Consider the following 18,584-nt stretch of genomic DNA (forward strand, 5'->3'; position numbering starts at 1 on the left):
TTACTAAACCATTACTACCAAGAATAGGGTCTTGACCCAAGTCAGACTCAAAACAGGGTCCCCACTAGCCAACAGCTCTGATGCGTCATTCTGCAAAAAGCACACAACAATGGAAGTTTAACAGAATGACGACACTGCCTTTTTCAATACAGTGAAAGTAAATGAAGACCAAGGGCTGTCAAGCCCCAAAAATGGCAAACAGCAGCGTATACGATAGCTTCATATGGAAAAAAAAGGAAATTTTCACTGATAATCTTCTCCTCCACCATATCTAAGGCCCATTTACACCTGGTATTAAGATGCGTTTTGGTTGATCGGATCACAAGTGGACAACGCTAAATACAGGTGTAAACGTGCTCTAAAACGTTTTGAGCTTGTCCACTTTTAACCACTTCCAGAGATAGTTGAAAACGCATTCGACCGGATTGCTTTCGTAGTGTAAACGCTCATGTGATCAAATGTGTTGAAACAGCCACAAAAGACCGTCTACTCTCCGCCTACTGAACTAATGCGTGAACATTATGGGAAGCACACTAGCCTGACGGGATTTAAACTTTATCGGCTGAACACCCAAGTTTGATTTGAAGAGGAAAAACATACCAAGCACAATGTTCTCTCACCATTCCTGATTTCTAACACACACTCACAGCATTCGGATGGTCTTGCGGCTGTCAGAGCAGAAATTAAAGCTGATGTTTATCTGTGTGTTTTTTCGTTGTCTCCAGTCACATTCATATGTAAATTGCGTGAGCTTATTTCGTTCATTAGATCAAAAGATCTGAAAAAACCTATAGATTTACCTGTCCATAGACCCTCCCCTCGAATAAATCAGGGCAGAAGTGGTCGAAAGTGGACAAAAGAGACAGATTAAAACAACAGGTGTAAACGGGAATGTGTCTCCCTTGTCCACTTGAGATCCAATCGACCAAAACACATCTTAATACCAGGTGTAAACAGGGCCTCATTCATATTCACATATAGAATGTAAAAATATGGTACATCAAGATGTATCATTTGCAAGACAAGATTTTTCTCACATAAAGCTATTGTATGACTTCAGAAAGACAGTTGGAATAGTGTGTACATGTTATTTGGACAACAGTTATGGTCCCCCCCCCCTTTTTCAGCTTGACAGCCCCTAGTCACTATTCACTTTCATTGTATGGAAAAGAGCAGCATGTTACCACTGGTAGGTATTATGTAAATGAGCTTTCCTTCCTGCATTTGAGAGACAGAGGAGCTCAGGGGAGTCTGGTGAGACCTTGCCTCAGTCAGCACAATCAGATGCAATTGTGAAGCGAAGGCTTTTATATATTTGTCACAAAGCCATTGATGATAATTGCTTTTGACTGTGTTAGCAGTATCCTGCTGGTCATTGGCTTCCTGAGTGCACCACACCAACTGCTGCCACTACTGCCAGTGCTGCTGATTATGATGCTGAGAGCAACGGTGGTGATGTAGATAATGATGATGATTTAAAATAGATGACTCTAAGAAGCCAAGCTGATGACTCCTGGTGTGCTACTATAATGTGCCTCGGTTGCTAGCTTTCTCCGGAAGGTAGACCGCCAGTCAAGCAAGTGACCCCCTGACATGCTTCATAATGTGACTGCATTCACCTGATATATATACATATATTTATATATATATATATATATATATATATATATACATATATTGTGTAGAAGGACATTTCCTACAAACACCAATGGTGCACAGCTAACCCCACCCATATGTGGAGAAGCAGAGCGTACAGCTCAAATGCCACAAGATGCGATCAATCAGTATGCAAATTTCAGCAGAGATTATAAAGATCTTTACAGAAGTTGGAGCAGAACACTAGTGGCTGTTATCTTAGTGCAAACAGAAAGGAAAAAAATCCCTCCCTCCATCTATTTGACTGAGAAAAGTCCCTGTAGGCAAACACAGAGGTGTTAATGGATTTTACCTTGGGATGTGGGAGGGCACTGTTGGCCATCATACACAGCAGTATCGGGCTGGGATTGATAAGGAAGGGTTGGCCTCTCTGTGGGTCGTCTGAGGGTTAGCTACCACACAAGGGAATTGCTCTTAGATGGACGATCAGGTTAAATGCCGAGTAGTATCTGTAGTCTGTGTCCACTCGGAGACCCAAAGAGTAGGTCCACTGATTGGGGAGGTGTGACTGTTCTCACTGAGCTTATTGAAGGTGTTGGTAGTTGCCATGACAGCCAACTCAAGCAATAACATATAATCTTTCCTCCGGCGGCCACATAATATACTTTTCTTTCTGTAAACTGGCATGAAAGTCTTCAACTAGCACTGTCACTCGTAACATTTTAAGACCACTGTGATACACCTAAAAACAAAAATGAATTAAAATTAAAACTCCAATCCAGTAAACCACTTTGGTGATAACCTTAGGTTAGATTAGGCTAGACTGACCATAATAACACAGTTTCCATGTTTTTGCAAACTTTCCTTTATGATGTCACTTTCGAGCAAGGCCCAGTCTCATGGTTTGCGGAGAAGTCCTCTACTCGTAACTATTTAATGAGGAACTATGTTACATTTTGTAATAATGCAACATGAACAGAGTAAGCAGTGAGCATCTGAATCCTGAGCAGCTGTGTTCGTCATTAAAGCCCCATGGCTAATGAAATCACTGAGGCAGGACTCACTGGTCATGCAGTAGTTGTTATCAGACTCGCAGAGCCTTGGAATGTGTCTACAACAGTTCATACTCTATTAACATCCATGCACTTACTTCCTCATCACATGACTAGACTTTTAAGGTCATGTGACATCCTAAAACACTACAGTTAGAGAACAATACAATGAACATTTCTGGAATCTATACGCTTGATATTAGCTGTGGATTATAAGGTACATTAGTGCTTATTTGCTAAGTATGCTCTCTATATATGCAGATATCTAAGGCAGCGTCCTACCACCAAGTGAGTGACATGCAACGCTCTACCAAGGCTCGAAATTGCGACCATTTTGGTAGTATATGCCCCTGAAATTTAGTCTGTGCGACCTCAAAATATATTTGGGAGCATTTGAGCAAGTGCAAATAATTCTTGTGGTGCGACCTGTTTTCTAAAGATCAACCGGTCAACCGGCCGTAATCAGAACCGGTCGTTTTCGCAAAGAGGAGAACAAACACGTGCCAGCAGAGAAAATCCTGTAACAGGCACAGCAAGATCATTGTTCATCATGCTTGAAATATAGGAAGAAAAATCTAAATTTTTTATTGGGGTTGGCAGTTTATATGAATGTATCTCCGAAGGGAACTGAGTGTCTTCAGAAAAGTTTCGATGGCATTTACTTTTCCTCTTATCTCCGTATAAAGTCGTGTTTATAAGCGCAGCACTGCTTTGTATACAGCGGTAGACAAAGAAGCCGCTGCTTTTCCATAAGCGCCACCTACTGTCAGAGAGTGAATGCAGCAGTCCGTCTGCTGTTTTTGTTTTGCGCAGGAGTGTCTTAAATCCTATAATTAAATCTAATTTAAATAAAAAACAACTGCTCATGCTACATGTCAGTAGCATCTTTGTTTGGATCATAATTAAAATGCAGTGGTGCCTCTAATTTCACATGGCTACATATATTTTTTTTGTTTAAGACAAGGCATGTTATAGAGCAAATAACAAATAATTTTGGTTAAAAAAAAAAGGCAACAAGTAGCAGAATCGGCCCATTTGCTTGTAAAAAAAACAAAAAACAAACTATCAAAGCGATAATGTTCTACCCTAAAATACCTTAATGTATGTCCATATAGTCTGACTTGACCCTGTTCTTCCAACCCTTTCATATAGAGTTTAATGACAATGATGCAACAGTTAGCTCTTAAAGAATGTTCCAAGTGACTGACTAATCAACCACACCGGCCCTGCACAGCACTTCCCATTTTTCAGGAGAGCATTTGGAAAATGTTTCACTTCCCACTCATCAAGTGACACCAAAAAGAAAGGAAACGAAAGAGGAAAATGTTTTAGGGGTTGTGTACACTCACAGATTCACACATTCTAATGTGCTCTGGATAGATGACAATACTGTTACTAATATTAGAACATTACCAATACACAAATGTTAATAATACAAGAACACAGATTTTCTTTTAAGATTCAGTATCTCCTTCATCATGGCACGTACTGCATCTTTGTGAAGCAAATGTATTGAGTAATTTGTACAATCAAAACCAGCAAATCAAAGATCAGTCTCAAATAGTATTTCTTATGCGGAGAAATGTGTATTCAAGCAGTTATATTATAGGTTATATGTTTGAGAGTATATTACCTCTTACATGCCCAACCAATACAAATACTGAATTGAACTGAAGTTCAAACATATATATATTTTTGTAAATAAGAATTTATATATTTTTCTTAACTATAAATTATAGGGATCACTTTATAATAAATTCCATTAAAAACAACAAATACTATTGTGTAATATAATGCTTAGTCGCTAAAAACAGCTTGTCTGATGGACCGGGAAGTGTGGGTGCTTGTCGCATAAAAATTACAATTATTTATTAATTTCAAATGTAAATTATTTTAATTGAAACAGCATTATTTGCTGAGTCTGGAATGTTTCTATTTTGGTGTCCAGTAAAGCAACCAATGATGATTGGTTTTCAAGGGCAAGTGCTGGTGATTATATGATATTTGCACTTAAAGAGTTGAATAGGACATAGTGCATGAAAAACTAATAATTGGAGTATTTAAACAGTGGAGGGAGACACACCATAAAGTCACCCACGCACACACAGGTTGTGAACAGAACCTGTACTGATGTTTGGAGGCGCTAATTTAATGTGTGAAAATGGTTTGAAAACCTAAATAAAGCCCATGGCATATAACCTCAGAAGACCACTTCCTGTCATTTGACACATATGACATCAGATAGCCCGAGTAAGCATGATGCGTGTGATATTCAAGAGAGTTTTGCAAAAGGAATGAAGAGAAAGGAAGTAGGAGAGCAGTGGTACTCACCGCAGGCACGAGTAGCTTGTTAACCTCCTCCACTGCACGCTTGAGCTTGATCTCAGCACGGTTCTGGGCGTCCTCCACCGTGATGAGCACATGGAGGTCCTCATTCAGATGCTCCCAGTTGGGTTTGCCTCGGTTCTGTTCCTCCTGGACAGAGAGAGGGGAAAGTTTTAGATGCACTGATACTGAGCACAATGTTGACTGTTATAATCAAGGATGCCTATAAGAAAGTGCAGAAAGGGTTCAAATAATGTTGTTTCTTAAGTAATGATTTTAAGACATTTTTGCAATATTTGACTACTGCTTGTGCAAAAATGTATTATTTTTTTTCCGTCAGAATACTTGGTTACTTTTGAGTGGCAATTATTGGAGAAATATGCTTTTTGCTCTTTCCCTGGTGGTGTAGTTATGGCATCTACCAGCACTGGCTAACAGGACCACTGTGCTTGGTATGTTTTTCATCTTCAAACCAAACTTGGGTCTTCAGCCGACAAAGTTTAAATCCCGTCTGGCCCATTTAAATCCCGTTTTAAAGTTTAAATCCCACAATGTTACGCATCAGGTCAGTAGGCGGAGAATAAGCGTCTTTTGTGGCTGTTTGAACACATTCAACCTCATGAGCGTTTACTCTACGAAAGCAATCCGGTCGAATGCGTTTTCGACTAGAAGTGGTGGGAAGTGGACAAGCTCAAAATGTTTTAGACTCCATTTACACCTGTATTTACCGTCGTCCACTTGTGATCTGATTGACGAAAACGTATCTTAAAGGAACACGCTGACTTTTTGGGTCTTTAGCTTATTCACCGTATCCCCCAGAGTTAGATAAGTCCATACATACCCTTCTCATCTCCATGCGTGCCGTAACTCTGTCTGACGTTAGCCTAGCTTAGCACAAAGACTGGAAGTAAATGGCTCCAGCTAGCATACGGCTCCCAGTAAGTGATAAAGTTCATCTATCTATAAATTACAGAAACTTCTGTCTGTCTGTAAGTCTGTCTGTCTGTCTGTGTGTGTGTCTGTGTGTGTGTCTGTTAACCACATATCTCTCGAACCGTTAGTCCGATGGATTTCAAATTCGACAGGTGTCTTGCCACGGGCACGAGTAAGTGCAGTGCCAAGTTTGACGTTATTTGGATGAGAAATGCTAAAGATATTGTTAAATATATCATTTTTAAAAGGTTGTGGTTTAAAAATAAACATTCTGACATTAGAGGGTTGTATCGGTCAAAGAAGCCCCAAGAAGGTTGTGGTTTAATAATAAACATTCTGACATAAACACTCAGTCAGCTACACTGTTTACTTCTGAATATCATAGTTTGGTTCCAGAACGTGATAAATCCATTTTGATTAATTTGAGTAAAAATGTGTTTTCTTTACCAAGAAAGTAGCAAGATGAAAACCACTATTTTCCGTTTCAAACTTTCACATAGCATCTTTAGGTTATAATATCATAAAAAATTCAAATCCAGATTTGGATTTTCAAAGATCTATTATAAAAACGGATTATTTTCCCCCAAAAATGCAATAAATTCATGACACTTTTTTTTCAAAATGCTATCATATTGAAACTGTTGAAATCAGCCATCACTAAGAAATATCTCCTGAACTTTTTTGATGGCGATCAGCTCACAAAAACTGATTTTGCACGGGCACTTTGCACTGCTCCCTAAATCGACGCGCTTATTCAATTGTGGATGTAAACTGAATCTGTAAGTCAGCTATGCTGTTTACTTTTGAATATTATATTTCATTCTGGTGCGCTTAAAGTTATCGCTACTGTGTAATAGTAGCCTATGCTATTCACCAACTAAACATATCCTATTCAATGTGTTCACAGTCTCTTTCACGGGCATCATTTGTAGTAGCCTATTCACAAACTGTTTGCTCAAGCGTAGCGTTTTCTCTGAGTTCACTGTGTGCTTTCTACCATGCACAAATAAAAATGTCACTGAACTTTTGCTGTGTAATTGTAACAATGTGCACTCAAACACACCAAACCAACAATTACTAAAAACACACACAAAAACTGATTTTGCACGGGCATTTTGCACTAGCACTTAGAAGGTTGTGGTATACATAAACACTCAGTCAGCTACACTGTTTACTTCTGAATATTATAGTTTATTCACAGCCATCATTTGTAGTAACCTAGCCTGCTCCCTGAATTCAATGTTTTCACAGTCTCTTTCACGGGCACCAAACCAACAATTACTAAAAACACACACAAAAACTGATTTTGCACGGGCATTTTGCACTAGTACACTAGATGGTAGAGTACATAGAGTGCATAGTGTGTCATTTGAGGCATAATTCTTGACCCCTTGGCAACAATGTATGTTTTCAACGAGTTCACCAGAAATACAGTTTATGTGTTTGGATATGATGAAGTTCAAGAAGGAAGTTGGGGCTTGTCTCACCTCCCTCTCTTGCTGTGGGGTTTGAAACCTTGATACACCAAAGTGCAAAAGCAAATCTAATAAAAACACAGACTACAACAGAGAGGATGTGAAAGTAAAAATAAAACGGAGAAGCTGCTTCTTTGTCTTACTGAGCTCTACCAAAGCAGAAGTCAGGATGCCATGTATATGTCATCCTGTCTCTATAAAAGTAAAATTCATACGGTCTCCAGACAGGCAGTGACAAAAGCTTCACAGCTAGCAGAGAGAGAGGCAACAATAGCATGAGCAACAAATCAAAACTAGTTCACTGCTCTGAGTCAGTGCTCAGCAGTGCTCACAGCTTTTTTTTTATTCTTTTTTTTTTAAATACGCTTTTAACTTAGCTTAATATATAGAGACAAATATAAGTAAGCCATTTGTAGAATGATTTAGCTGAAAAACATAGACATTGTGGCTCTGAGGCACTTTCAAAACATTCAAAACAAACATTTGTTTGAGAATCTAGACCAGCACACAGCAACAGCAGCTTAACCAATGGAGTGAGTTGGGGGTGTGGCTATCTGTTTAGTCAGACCAATGGCAGATGAGGAGCAGTTTTGGAAACCTGTTTGGAAACATTAGTAGGGCCAGTATGCGATCACCTAGAAAGCATGTAATAACAGAATAGCAACCCCTCGCAACACCTAATAGCAACTGCATAATAATGCCCTGGAAACCCTAGCATTATGGTGACAAATTTGGACAGGCAAGTATCACTCACATTTTCTTCAGAAAATAATATATTGTTTTGTTTGGTGCAGCTAGTGGAGCAGAAATATAGGGACTTTAAAAACTAAATTGTATGACAGAAACTTGTGGTTAAAAGCCGTCGAAGATTGCTGAGGGCAAACTGCTTAATTGATAGAAACCCAGCACACATTAAGTTGAAGGGGCTTGTTACACTTTTCCTACGCTACCGCTTTTGTTTGTCTGCATTTGGCTTGATTTGCCATTTCTCAAATTTTTCTGCAGGATTTCAGAAGAAAAAATCAAGATCTGATTTATGCAATAATCAAATATGCAAACAGTGCTCGTTTTTTCTCCCCGTGACTGCAAATGGGAAATAGATGGCAATCAGCATCTGCGTCTGTGTTCCCGCGTTCTGCCTGCTGATTTTCATTAAGGATCCATTGTTGCCCCTTTCAGTGCGAAGTGATGAAGGGGAGAAAACAGGGGTGCGTGTCGCCCAACACACTCAATATGATTTATCATTCAGGACGTTGGTGCTTGGGTGTTATGAGGTCACTTCCTTTTTCTTTTTTATTCGGCCTCTTGGTTTCGCTTGGCTGATTTACTTGGCTTTCCTTAGTTGTGACAAGTGCTAAAAATTGATCTTCTGAGGCTGATTGTCACCCACCCACAGCCACGCTGTCAATAACACTGGGCAGAGACAGCCAGAAGGGACTGGAGCAGAAGTGGTGTGTGTATGCATGTGTGTGTCAGTCTATCTGAGGGTAAGATACAGCTGAGACACTTGTTTTTCCCGCAGTGACAGGCTGGTAGCCCAGGTGACGCTCCTTCAACGTCCGACGCAGGAAATATGTCCGACTGCGAGGCCCTCGACTAGGCCTTTGTTTACACCTCTCTCCCCTCGTGCGCCGTCTCCGAGCTGTAGCGTAATCAATGTCCATAAATCCATTGTCCTGCTCTTTTGTAATCCTTCCCGAGGCAATAATGCCTCTCTGAAGGAGCGCCGACCCCTCGGTGGAAGGCTCTGGGAACTAATATCCCGACTCGGGTGGGAGAGGACGATGGCACATGCAGAGATGAGTAAGGGGGAGTATATATTCACCACAGTGACCACGTTTACATGCAAATCATTTTCTGATTAAGGTCTATATTCTGGTTCACCCTTTAAGGTTGCTCTTGGGATTTCAATTCAGTGTTAGTAGTACAATAATTTACATCAGAGTAGTTCACAGTAATTGAATCAACTCATTTATTCTCATTCATGTCCTTGACAACAGCACAACAAAATACAATTCTTGCAGTGCTTTCAGCCATCTGTATATCGATTCATGTTCATTTCTTTAAAGGCTGAAATGTGTAATTTTGTTGATGTTTAAAAATTCTCATATTACGGCTTAATGTGTAGTGACAGCTATGAGTAAACAATTTGTAGGTTGATTTCCATGACTCTTCAAAAACATTGCTTTGTTTTGTCAAACATGGCAACCAGCGTTAGTTTGGGGTGGGACTACCTGTTTGTCCGACCAATTGCAGATGGGGCCGGGGAATCAGTTTGAAAAAACAAGCAAAGAAACAAGACAAACCCAAAAAGTCCCCTCTCATTCTGTCTGGTGATGCATAACACAATTTAGCTTTAATGTTTTTAAACAGTTCTAAAAATATGCTCTATAACTTTCACAAACATCTCTATCTCATAGCATTCAGAATAACATCCGTGTTTAGAATTCAGAGTAATACTAGGATATGACAGCTGTCATATTGGCTTAATTGGATTATGGAAATCAAGTTACGGCTTATGTAACTGCAATATGAACTAAGTCTTTTTAAAGTTATATTTTTGTTTTTTTGTGCCTTTATTAAGATATGACAGAAGGAGGACAGATATGTAGAGAGGGGAATGGGGTCCGACACTGAGTAAAAGCCGACACTGAGTAAGCCCAAAGTGTAACTGCATGTTGCAACCGTATGTTGGAGCACACACAGCATGGCTCGAACAATTTGAACAAATTCAGATATTAAGATAAAAATGTTACGTGCATGTAACATGGTCAGAGAGGAGTAATATTGCATGGCTCAGAGCAGGTTCATGTTTTGATGATGCAATGATTCGGGTCAACCATGTTGATAGGGCTGGGCGATAAAACCATAATGCTAATTATTGCCTAATATAAATTTCTTTGATCAAATTATTACAAGAGTTCGATAAATGTTCAATATAATGTTTATGCGCAAAAAGCGGAACGAAACAGCACTACTCATTTAAACCGCACCACACGGACCATTTATCCGCTCGGTTCAAAGTTCAAACGGCAGCGCGAGCTTACTAGAGAAGATGCGTTTACTCGCTGATCGTCTCGGTCACATGACCACTAAACAGTGCTGTGAGATCCAGCGAGAAGCTCTTGAATTCAGCAAAGAACACAAATATCTCTGTGATTTAAACTAGTTTAAAGCCAGATGAAACAGTGCTGACAAACAGGAGAAACACTGTGTGCAACGATGCAGTCAGAAGGCTTTTCAATCTACAAATCACCATCATTTACTGGATTTACTGTAGTAACACTAACTGCGCCATGGTATTGTGGCAGAAATGTGGGATATTCATATTGAATTTTAGTATATTATTATTGTAGACGTGTATTTAAATGTATTAAAGGAGTAAAGGAATATAATCACAGTATTTTATTGTGATTAAGTTATAGCATTTATGCATTGATACTAAATGTATTTAGGCTACTGTTTTTCATACAAATACCATAGAAACCATATAGTTACATTTTACCATAGTAGTGAGGTGTAATGTATGCTACTATGGAAGAGCAATGGTTAATTTTAATAAAACTCAAACAGTCAGAATATTTAAATTTCACCATATAAAAATGAATCAGTTTTTTACAGATGTTAATGTTTTTGTTAATGAACATAAATTTACATCTGCATCCTGACTCAAGCTACTGTCAAATGTGCATTTCTAAGAGACAAAACATGTAATATTAATACTGCAGCCTGCACTGCAAACTGTGCTGAAGATACGCGTCATCAAAGACAATATTAACCGTTAGCGCATTCAGAAACTAAGAAATACATTTTTCCATTAAGATATTTATTTTTGTTAAGGAGAAATGACTGGAAAAATGTAAAGAATTCAAAAATGTGAAGCCGTGTTTGTCATGTTTTGACAATAGAGAGTAGTTTAAAAACACAATTAACCGTCTGGTTTCTACAACTTTCACTTCGGAGCGTAAATATGCCTTCAAACTCGAAAGAAATAAAGATTTGACATTTATTGTGATAATTATCGACTGATATGACAAATGTTATCATGATGATTTTTTTGGCCTTATCGCCCAGCCCTAAAAATACTGAAAAGTCTTCATGGCTAACTGTTAAAGACAGACAAACTTGATAGTACAGTGTCTAAATTTCAAATCTTATGAAAAACTCCACCACAGCGCAGAGAATACCAAACACCAGTCTCTATCGGAATAGATTTAGAAGAACGACAGAGAGCTTTGCCCTCAAATCCAGACGATTTGGTGGGGGTGTAAAAGCCTAGTTACATCAAAGCGTCTTGTTAGAGGATTTAAAGAACGAAAGAAAAGAGGTTCACAACCTGTGTCAGAGATATTTCGTCAGATTTTCTGCCAGACAAACACATAGAGCAACATTTCAGTTCACAATTCTACTCTCACACCGTGTCCTAACTACACGCGACGCGACGCCGCGCGATAAAAGGTATCTTATCGCGCCGCGTGTAGTTAGGACACGGTGTGAGGATTCCATAAAGCCTTGTTTATCTTTGTATATTATCACATGTTTGACTGATGCTGGATTTGGAAGTAGGGACAAAAGCAATATGTCATTTTCATTGCAGTATGAATTACATAAGTATGTGTTATTGATCAGTATAATGCATGGTATGCTGTAATGCAACATGAAAGAAAGCTAGTTTATGTGATACCATGTGACTAATGATATATTTAAATGTAACTGGACAAAAATTTACAATAACTTTAATACTTATACATTAACTTTAATCATTTATCATTACAAATGCGATGAAATCTTGTGAAAGATTAAGATAGCCAAGGCCTTATAGTATTCTCCCAAATGAGGTTCAAGAAACACAGAATTCACAGGAACAATAATGATATTTCAGTGATGTGTGGATAAATGTCAGCATTGACATTTTCTCGGGAGAGTGTATAATAAACATTATTATAGTCAAACTATGTAAACTAGCAGTTTGTAGTTCTGTCCTCCTCATTAGTCTTTTCTGTACTTCCTGCACTTGTGTAGAGATAGTAGCTGAACTGAGTTCAGACAGATCATATCACAGGTCCTGAGGTCCACTTATAATGTTAGTAAAGTGTTTCGCGTCATAATTTATTTTTTCATGCCCATTTTCCAGCCTCTCCCTGACTCTTACAATTAAACAGGCTGTTTTATACTGGCTGAGCTTTAAGACTTCTATGTAAATATCCTCTTCACATGTGAAATGAGAAACAGAGCTTTCCTGTCAGGTCCAGGTATTTAAGCGCATTGTATTTGTTTACTTTATTTCTATATTTTATTAAATCCGACTGATCGCGCACACAGTGCCGCACACACAACATACAGTGTCAGTTCTACCGTCGCTAACTTGGCATTTTCAGCGATTCATCATTAAACTAAAAGGCAGTCAACCAAACATAAAAGTTGCATTGCTCAAATTAAATGACTCGCTGTACAATCTGTGCCGGTCAGCGTTCCCACCGCCACACCAAACACATATTTTAGATGAATAACACATTTTCATGGATAATGTTTTACGTGGATATTGGAACACGAGTGAAGTACAAAGCCTTGTTTACATAATGAATCATAGTTCAGCATCCAAATGTTAGATCGCAAATACATTTGGATTCTGTCTGAATGAGAGAGGTAGCCTCTACATGAGCCCAATGCTGTTTCAGTTTCGCGACGTTTGTGTGTTGTTTATAATGAATGTCACTATTCATACTTTGCACGTGACGTCAAAAGTACTGGCTGGCGGGCAAGAACGTTGTTCTCCAGCAACGAAACCCAGTAAACTAATCAAGGATCTTGCCAGGACGTCGCCAGTTTTACTATACAAAAGTTGGTGTTTTGAGGTGTAAACGACATGCCAGATAGTTGTTGTGCGATTGGATGCACTAACCGCAGATGAGATAAGCAACCTTCACAGTATACACGTCTGTGCAGTGATCATTCCATCACTCCATCAAAGGTAATTTCAACATTTGTTTGAATACAATGGGTGCATGATCATGTAATTAATCGTGTCTTTAAGTTACCCTGTAGTTTCGTCAATCAACACCACCAGCTGGTTCGGCGAGTCAGCTGTTTGTGTTATGAGTCTAAGCTAGGTTAACTGTACGTTCACACCGCCGCCGGCGAGAGTGGCAAAATTCATTGAAAATGAATGACTTCCGGGCACTTTGACGCTCTCGCCGGTGGCGGTGTGAACGCACAGTAACAGCTGTCGTCTTTTGCTAACAACAACAAAAGTGTGTGATAGGTTGTTTTGAGGTTTGTGATATCTATGGTTTTCATTGAGAACCAGAGATGACCCAACAGTAGAGCTAGATTATTTACGGAGGAATTATTACTGCTCGATTATCTTAAAAAACCTTGTCTGCTTTACACAATTTAGCTACCTTGGAGTTAATCCTAGTCCATAGTTATGCAGCTAGCTCGCTAACAGACTTGATAGCTACTAGAAAGACCTGGAACTACAGGACTCAACGTTGAAAATACCCGTTTGTTGCCCGCCAGGTATCCATGGTAGCAGGGTTCGAAATGACTTAGGACTCTTGGGGGGTCCCCTAAAATTTAATTATTAAATTATTAAAAATTCTGAAGACTACCTTGCTACACTATATACTGTAGGCAAAATTATATGGACCAATGTTGAAGGTGGGATAATGGTCTTGGGGTGTTTTTCATGGTTTGGGCTAGGCCCAGTATTGTAGTGGTGTCTGGAGAAGTGGCTATAATCTAACAGGTAAACCTCTAACTGTGGAGCAACAAAGTTACAAGTTCTTTTTCCTCTTTTTCTCTCCATGATGCAGGATTCTAAATTAAGAAAAATAATATTAGCTTCCTAGATAGCTTACCAAGCTCTTACAGTATGTAGGCTATATTCTCATTCATGCTCAAATCACATTCACTTTAATCAACTCACAGACTTGAATTAAGTCCTGGTTATCTTTCGTTATCACGACTGGACAAGTAGGTTGTTAAGCTAGCTTTGAATAACTAGTCTAGCTGCTCGGTCTGCTATTGAAGCTTGTTTCCGACTTTTTATCTCACAATTGCGAGTTTACATCTCGCAATTCTGACTTATTTCTCAAAATTGCGAGATATAAAGTCAGAATTGCGTGTTATAAAGTCAGAATTGCGAGATATAAAGTCAGAATTGCGTGAAATAAAGTCGCAATTGCGTCTTATAAAGTCAGAATTCTGACTTTTTTTCTCGCAATTGCGACTTTATATCACGTAATTCTGACTTTATAACACTTTGCAAGTTTATATCTCGCAATTCTGATATCTTTTCTCAGAATTGTGAGATATAAAGTCCAATTTCAAGTATATTTATCGCAATTGCGAGTTTATATCTCATAATTCTGACTTTGTAACACACAATTGCGACTTTATATCACGCAATTTTGACTTAATAACACACAATTGCGAATTTATATCACGCAATTATGTTTTATGTATTATAACCTGCAATTTCGACTTAGAAGTCAAAAATTACCTTTTTTATTTTTCACTCTGTGGCGGAAACAAGCTTCCATAGTCTGCTGTTAGCTGGCAGATCATTTGGCTTCATACACGTAGCAAGAAACGTTGACAAACGTACTCTTCTAATCATTACACCTAGTTAATGCAACTTTGGATAGGCTATAGGAACTCGAACTCCTAATATTTTAGGCTACTATATGCAATTATGGAGATATAAACATAATCGAAGCACTTACAGGATTTTCATTCAGGATTTCACTCTTTGTGAGGTTTCGTTTTGCCGCGTTCAGCTACAGTGCGTGTCTGCGGGAGCACCACAACAACAATCTGTGACGCTGTATAATAGGAACTCACTCGGCTATTAGTTGCCCTGATTGCTGCCTCGCGCTAGGAAATAAATTAATTACTGTTATAAATATAAAACGTCACTAAAGACCTATAATTTTCACAATAATTTTTAATGTTAAAATATATTTGTCGGGGACCCCCCAAAATCCCAAAATAAATTCTTATGGGGGGTCCCTAATGACTTATGGAGGGTCCGGGACCCCCCAGACCCCCCTCATTTCGAACCCTGCATGGTAGTCACGTGACTGCAAAGCAGGGGCGGAGTGGGGGGGGGGTGGCTAATTGGGCTTAAGCCCCGAATGTTTTGTCAAAAGCCCCGAATCTTTTAGGTTTTTTAAAATAACTTCAACTTTGTTTCATTTCCTCTCAGTCTTTCTGACTGGAGCGGCAAAAAATGAAACAAAAGCTACTGTGCGTGGTACTGTGCATGCATCGCGCATCACTCAGCTTGCTTGCCAACTGCCAATAAAAACTAACGAAGAAGAATATAAATCTTTGTCATCAGGGGCTGGCGGGCTGTTGTATGTTTCACCGGCGTCGTAGCGAGCTTACTGGCTAACCGGCTGAAGTTAATATGGACATATCAAAGTTTTTTATACGGAACACTAACAGTAAACCTCACCGGCCGGAGAGAGATTCAGAAGCAGCGTCAGACGAACCGCGGACAATGTAATGATATGATGTAATGATGTTTACACCAAATTCCAATTTTACCTATGTAGGCTAACTTAAAAATAGTCAGATAATGGTTGCCTCTTTTTAGTTGCTAGGGGTGAAAATGAGTCATCCTTAACATTTTTGGTGTTTTGGATTCACTACAGCTGGAGAACAATTAAATACAAAATAGGTTGTAGGCTCTACTGGGTGATTTTTATTTTTTTTACTGAGTAACTATCATAATTTTCCCAGATAGTGTATAGATTTTTAGGCATTCTATTATCTAAAACAGCCTGAAAAATAGTGCATTTAGCTGACGTAAATGGGAAAAAAATCTCCACGGGGGAGTATGCCCCCGGACCCCCCTAGGTTTGGGCTGAGCCCCGAATGTTTACATCGTCTGGCTCCGCCCCTGCTGCAAAGTATGAATAGCCTAATTCATTTTTTTATTTTATAATTTAATAGCTACTTACAGTATGTTCTGTTCTGAATAGCCGATACATTTAAGGGGTTTGTTGTGGAGTGAGGGGAACAAAAATAGCCTAGGCTATAGTGTTTATAATGTTCTGTTTTATTTACCAGTATTTTATATTCATATAAATTACGAGGTTAACGTGTGTTTTTGGAGTAAGATAAATTTCTCTTTCATGAGATTAGATTACCTCCTCTTCTTGGCCGGGTTTCGTTTCTCTATGTCGTAAACTCTGATTTTTTAGGGGCGTGATATTCACATGACGATGTTATCTTCAGCCGCCACATTTATCGACGTACGATCATTCGTACGATGGGATTGGCAGCATATGAATGATTCCTGAATCACACGAGAACCCTGTTGTAAGATGATTTCTGCACTTGTTTCTTTGTAGATTGATAAATGAGGCCCAACCATGGTTATGCATGAACTATCACTTTAATATGCATGCAAAAACACTGTCACACACACACATTCGCAGGTCTGTTTAGTGATGCTGCGAGAGGATCAAGTGATTGTGACAGCACTAATAACAGTAATTGCCAGCGGGTCCAACACTGCAGCTGAGTCTCTCCGACAGACCCAGTCTGAACAAAGATGACGGCAACATCAGCAAGACAACACGCTTCATCGCAACTTTGGGTTTCAGCATCAGAGTCCCAGAGCCCTGGGCTCTTCTACAATTTATTCAGTGTACACTACTTTTTCTTTGAATCCCATGGCTTTGTTTTGAAGGATGACATTTAATTTGTATAAATCTATATATATATATATGAAGAGTTCAGATGCAAAAGCCTTGTAAGAGTGCCATCTGAAAATTTCTTCTAGAATGATCATTTTTTATCAAGCTCATATTTTTATGTTCAGTAATTTCACTTAGGTAATTTTCATTGCCATTTAAGTGAAATTACTGAACTTAAATATACGAGCTTGATAAAAATGATCATTCTAGAAGAAAATTTCAGATGGCACTTAGAGGCTTTTGCATCTGAACTCTTCATATATTCTTTATATATATATATATATATATTTAACATTTAAATTATATTTGCCATCATTCAAGTTCATCTTTAAAAGTAAAAACAAAAATATAATAACACTTAATAACACTAATAACATGATGCCTACATTTCTTGAAACATTTACTAATTGATTTTTGTTTGTAGGGTTTAATGTTTTTTATTTACTATTCTACTTTATTCAGTTATTGACCATAGAATGAAAATGATCTGTATCGGTTTTGTAATTTTTTTACTGTACTCTAAATTCATACATGAGACAAATACAATCAAATGCTTTTTAAATGCTAAGAAATTATTTGCAACAAGTAATTTCCACTTGGAGGCTGTGAATGTGTGTGTGTGTGCATGTGTGTGTGTGTGTGTGTGTGTGTCTGACTGTTAATAACTTGTTCAGTCGTCTCTGCTTTACAGTGGGCCAGTTAGTTGAAGGTGAGAGCTGAATGTCAGTTAATGAGTGCTGTTTTGCCACTTGTCTCTTTCCTTTACATCAAAGCTGTGCTCAAAGAGAAGGTTAGACAGAAAAAGACTAACTAAATTATATTTAAAGGCCATCCACAATTTGAAATTGTTTTAACAGTGGAAAACGCTCAAGGTATCTCATGAGATTAAGCTGTTGAAAGCTGCTGTTGCAACAAGTGTGAGTCCATGAACTACAGGAGCAGTCAGAGAGAAAATCTCCTCCTCAACAGTAATAATGATGCAAGTAGACATGAACTGCCTGTGGAATTATTATTCAAATATATCTCTGCCATACCTGGAGAAAGATATTCAATGACAAAAATGTCACAGGAATGCATACAGTAGCAAATTACCCTTCACTAGCGACTATCCTGAGCTTTGACGGGAAACATAAGAACTCAAGAACTCAAGCTTTTAAGAGCTCTCTAAAGCCCGGGACACACCAAACCGACGCCAAAGAACTAGCGCTGATGAAAGCCGACTGTGTTGTCGCCTCGCGTCGCCTGCGTCGGGGGAAAAGCTGCGCTTGAACACACCGAGAGAACTACAGCCGACTGTCAGCTAGCGTGTGTCACTCCGCTCATGTTAATATTGTAATATTCGCCAAGGAACACTCAGGTAAGATGACGTAACATTAGAACAGCCTTCTCTCTGTACCGTTTTGAGTTTGCTCGCTGTTTTGCTATTATTCTCGTGCACTGACTCGTTCACTAAGCTGAACAGCCAATCAGAGTTCTCTCTCTCACCGACGGCC

General features: G+C 38.8%; 1 protein-coding gene across 5 annotated transcripts in view; it reads right to left on the bottom strand.

Moving 5' to 3' along the window:
* Positions 1–18,584, bottom strand: part of qkib (QKI, KH domain containing, RNA binding b) — a 111,815-nt gene that overhangs the window by 34,654 nt on the left and 58,577 nt on the right. For all 5 annotated transcript variants that reach the window (XM_084092831.1, XM_084092829.1, XM_084092827.1 and 2 more), the window contains exon 4: positions 4,980–5,123. In XM_084092831.1, coding sequence (XP_083948957.1) covers positions 4,980–5,123 — 144 coding nt within the window. The remainder of the gene's footprint in view (positions 1–4,979; positions 5,124–18,584) is intronic.

The sequence above is a fragment of the Abramis brama genome (assembly GCF_963993115.1).
Source record: "Abramis brama genome assembly, chromosome: 19".
NCBI classification, from domain to species: Eukaryota; Metazoa; Chordata; class Actinopteri; order Cypriniformes; family Leuciscidae; genus Abramis; species Abramis brama.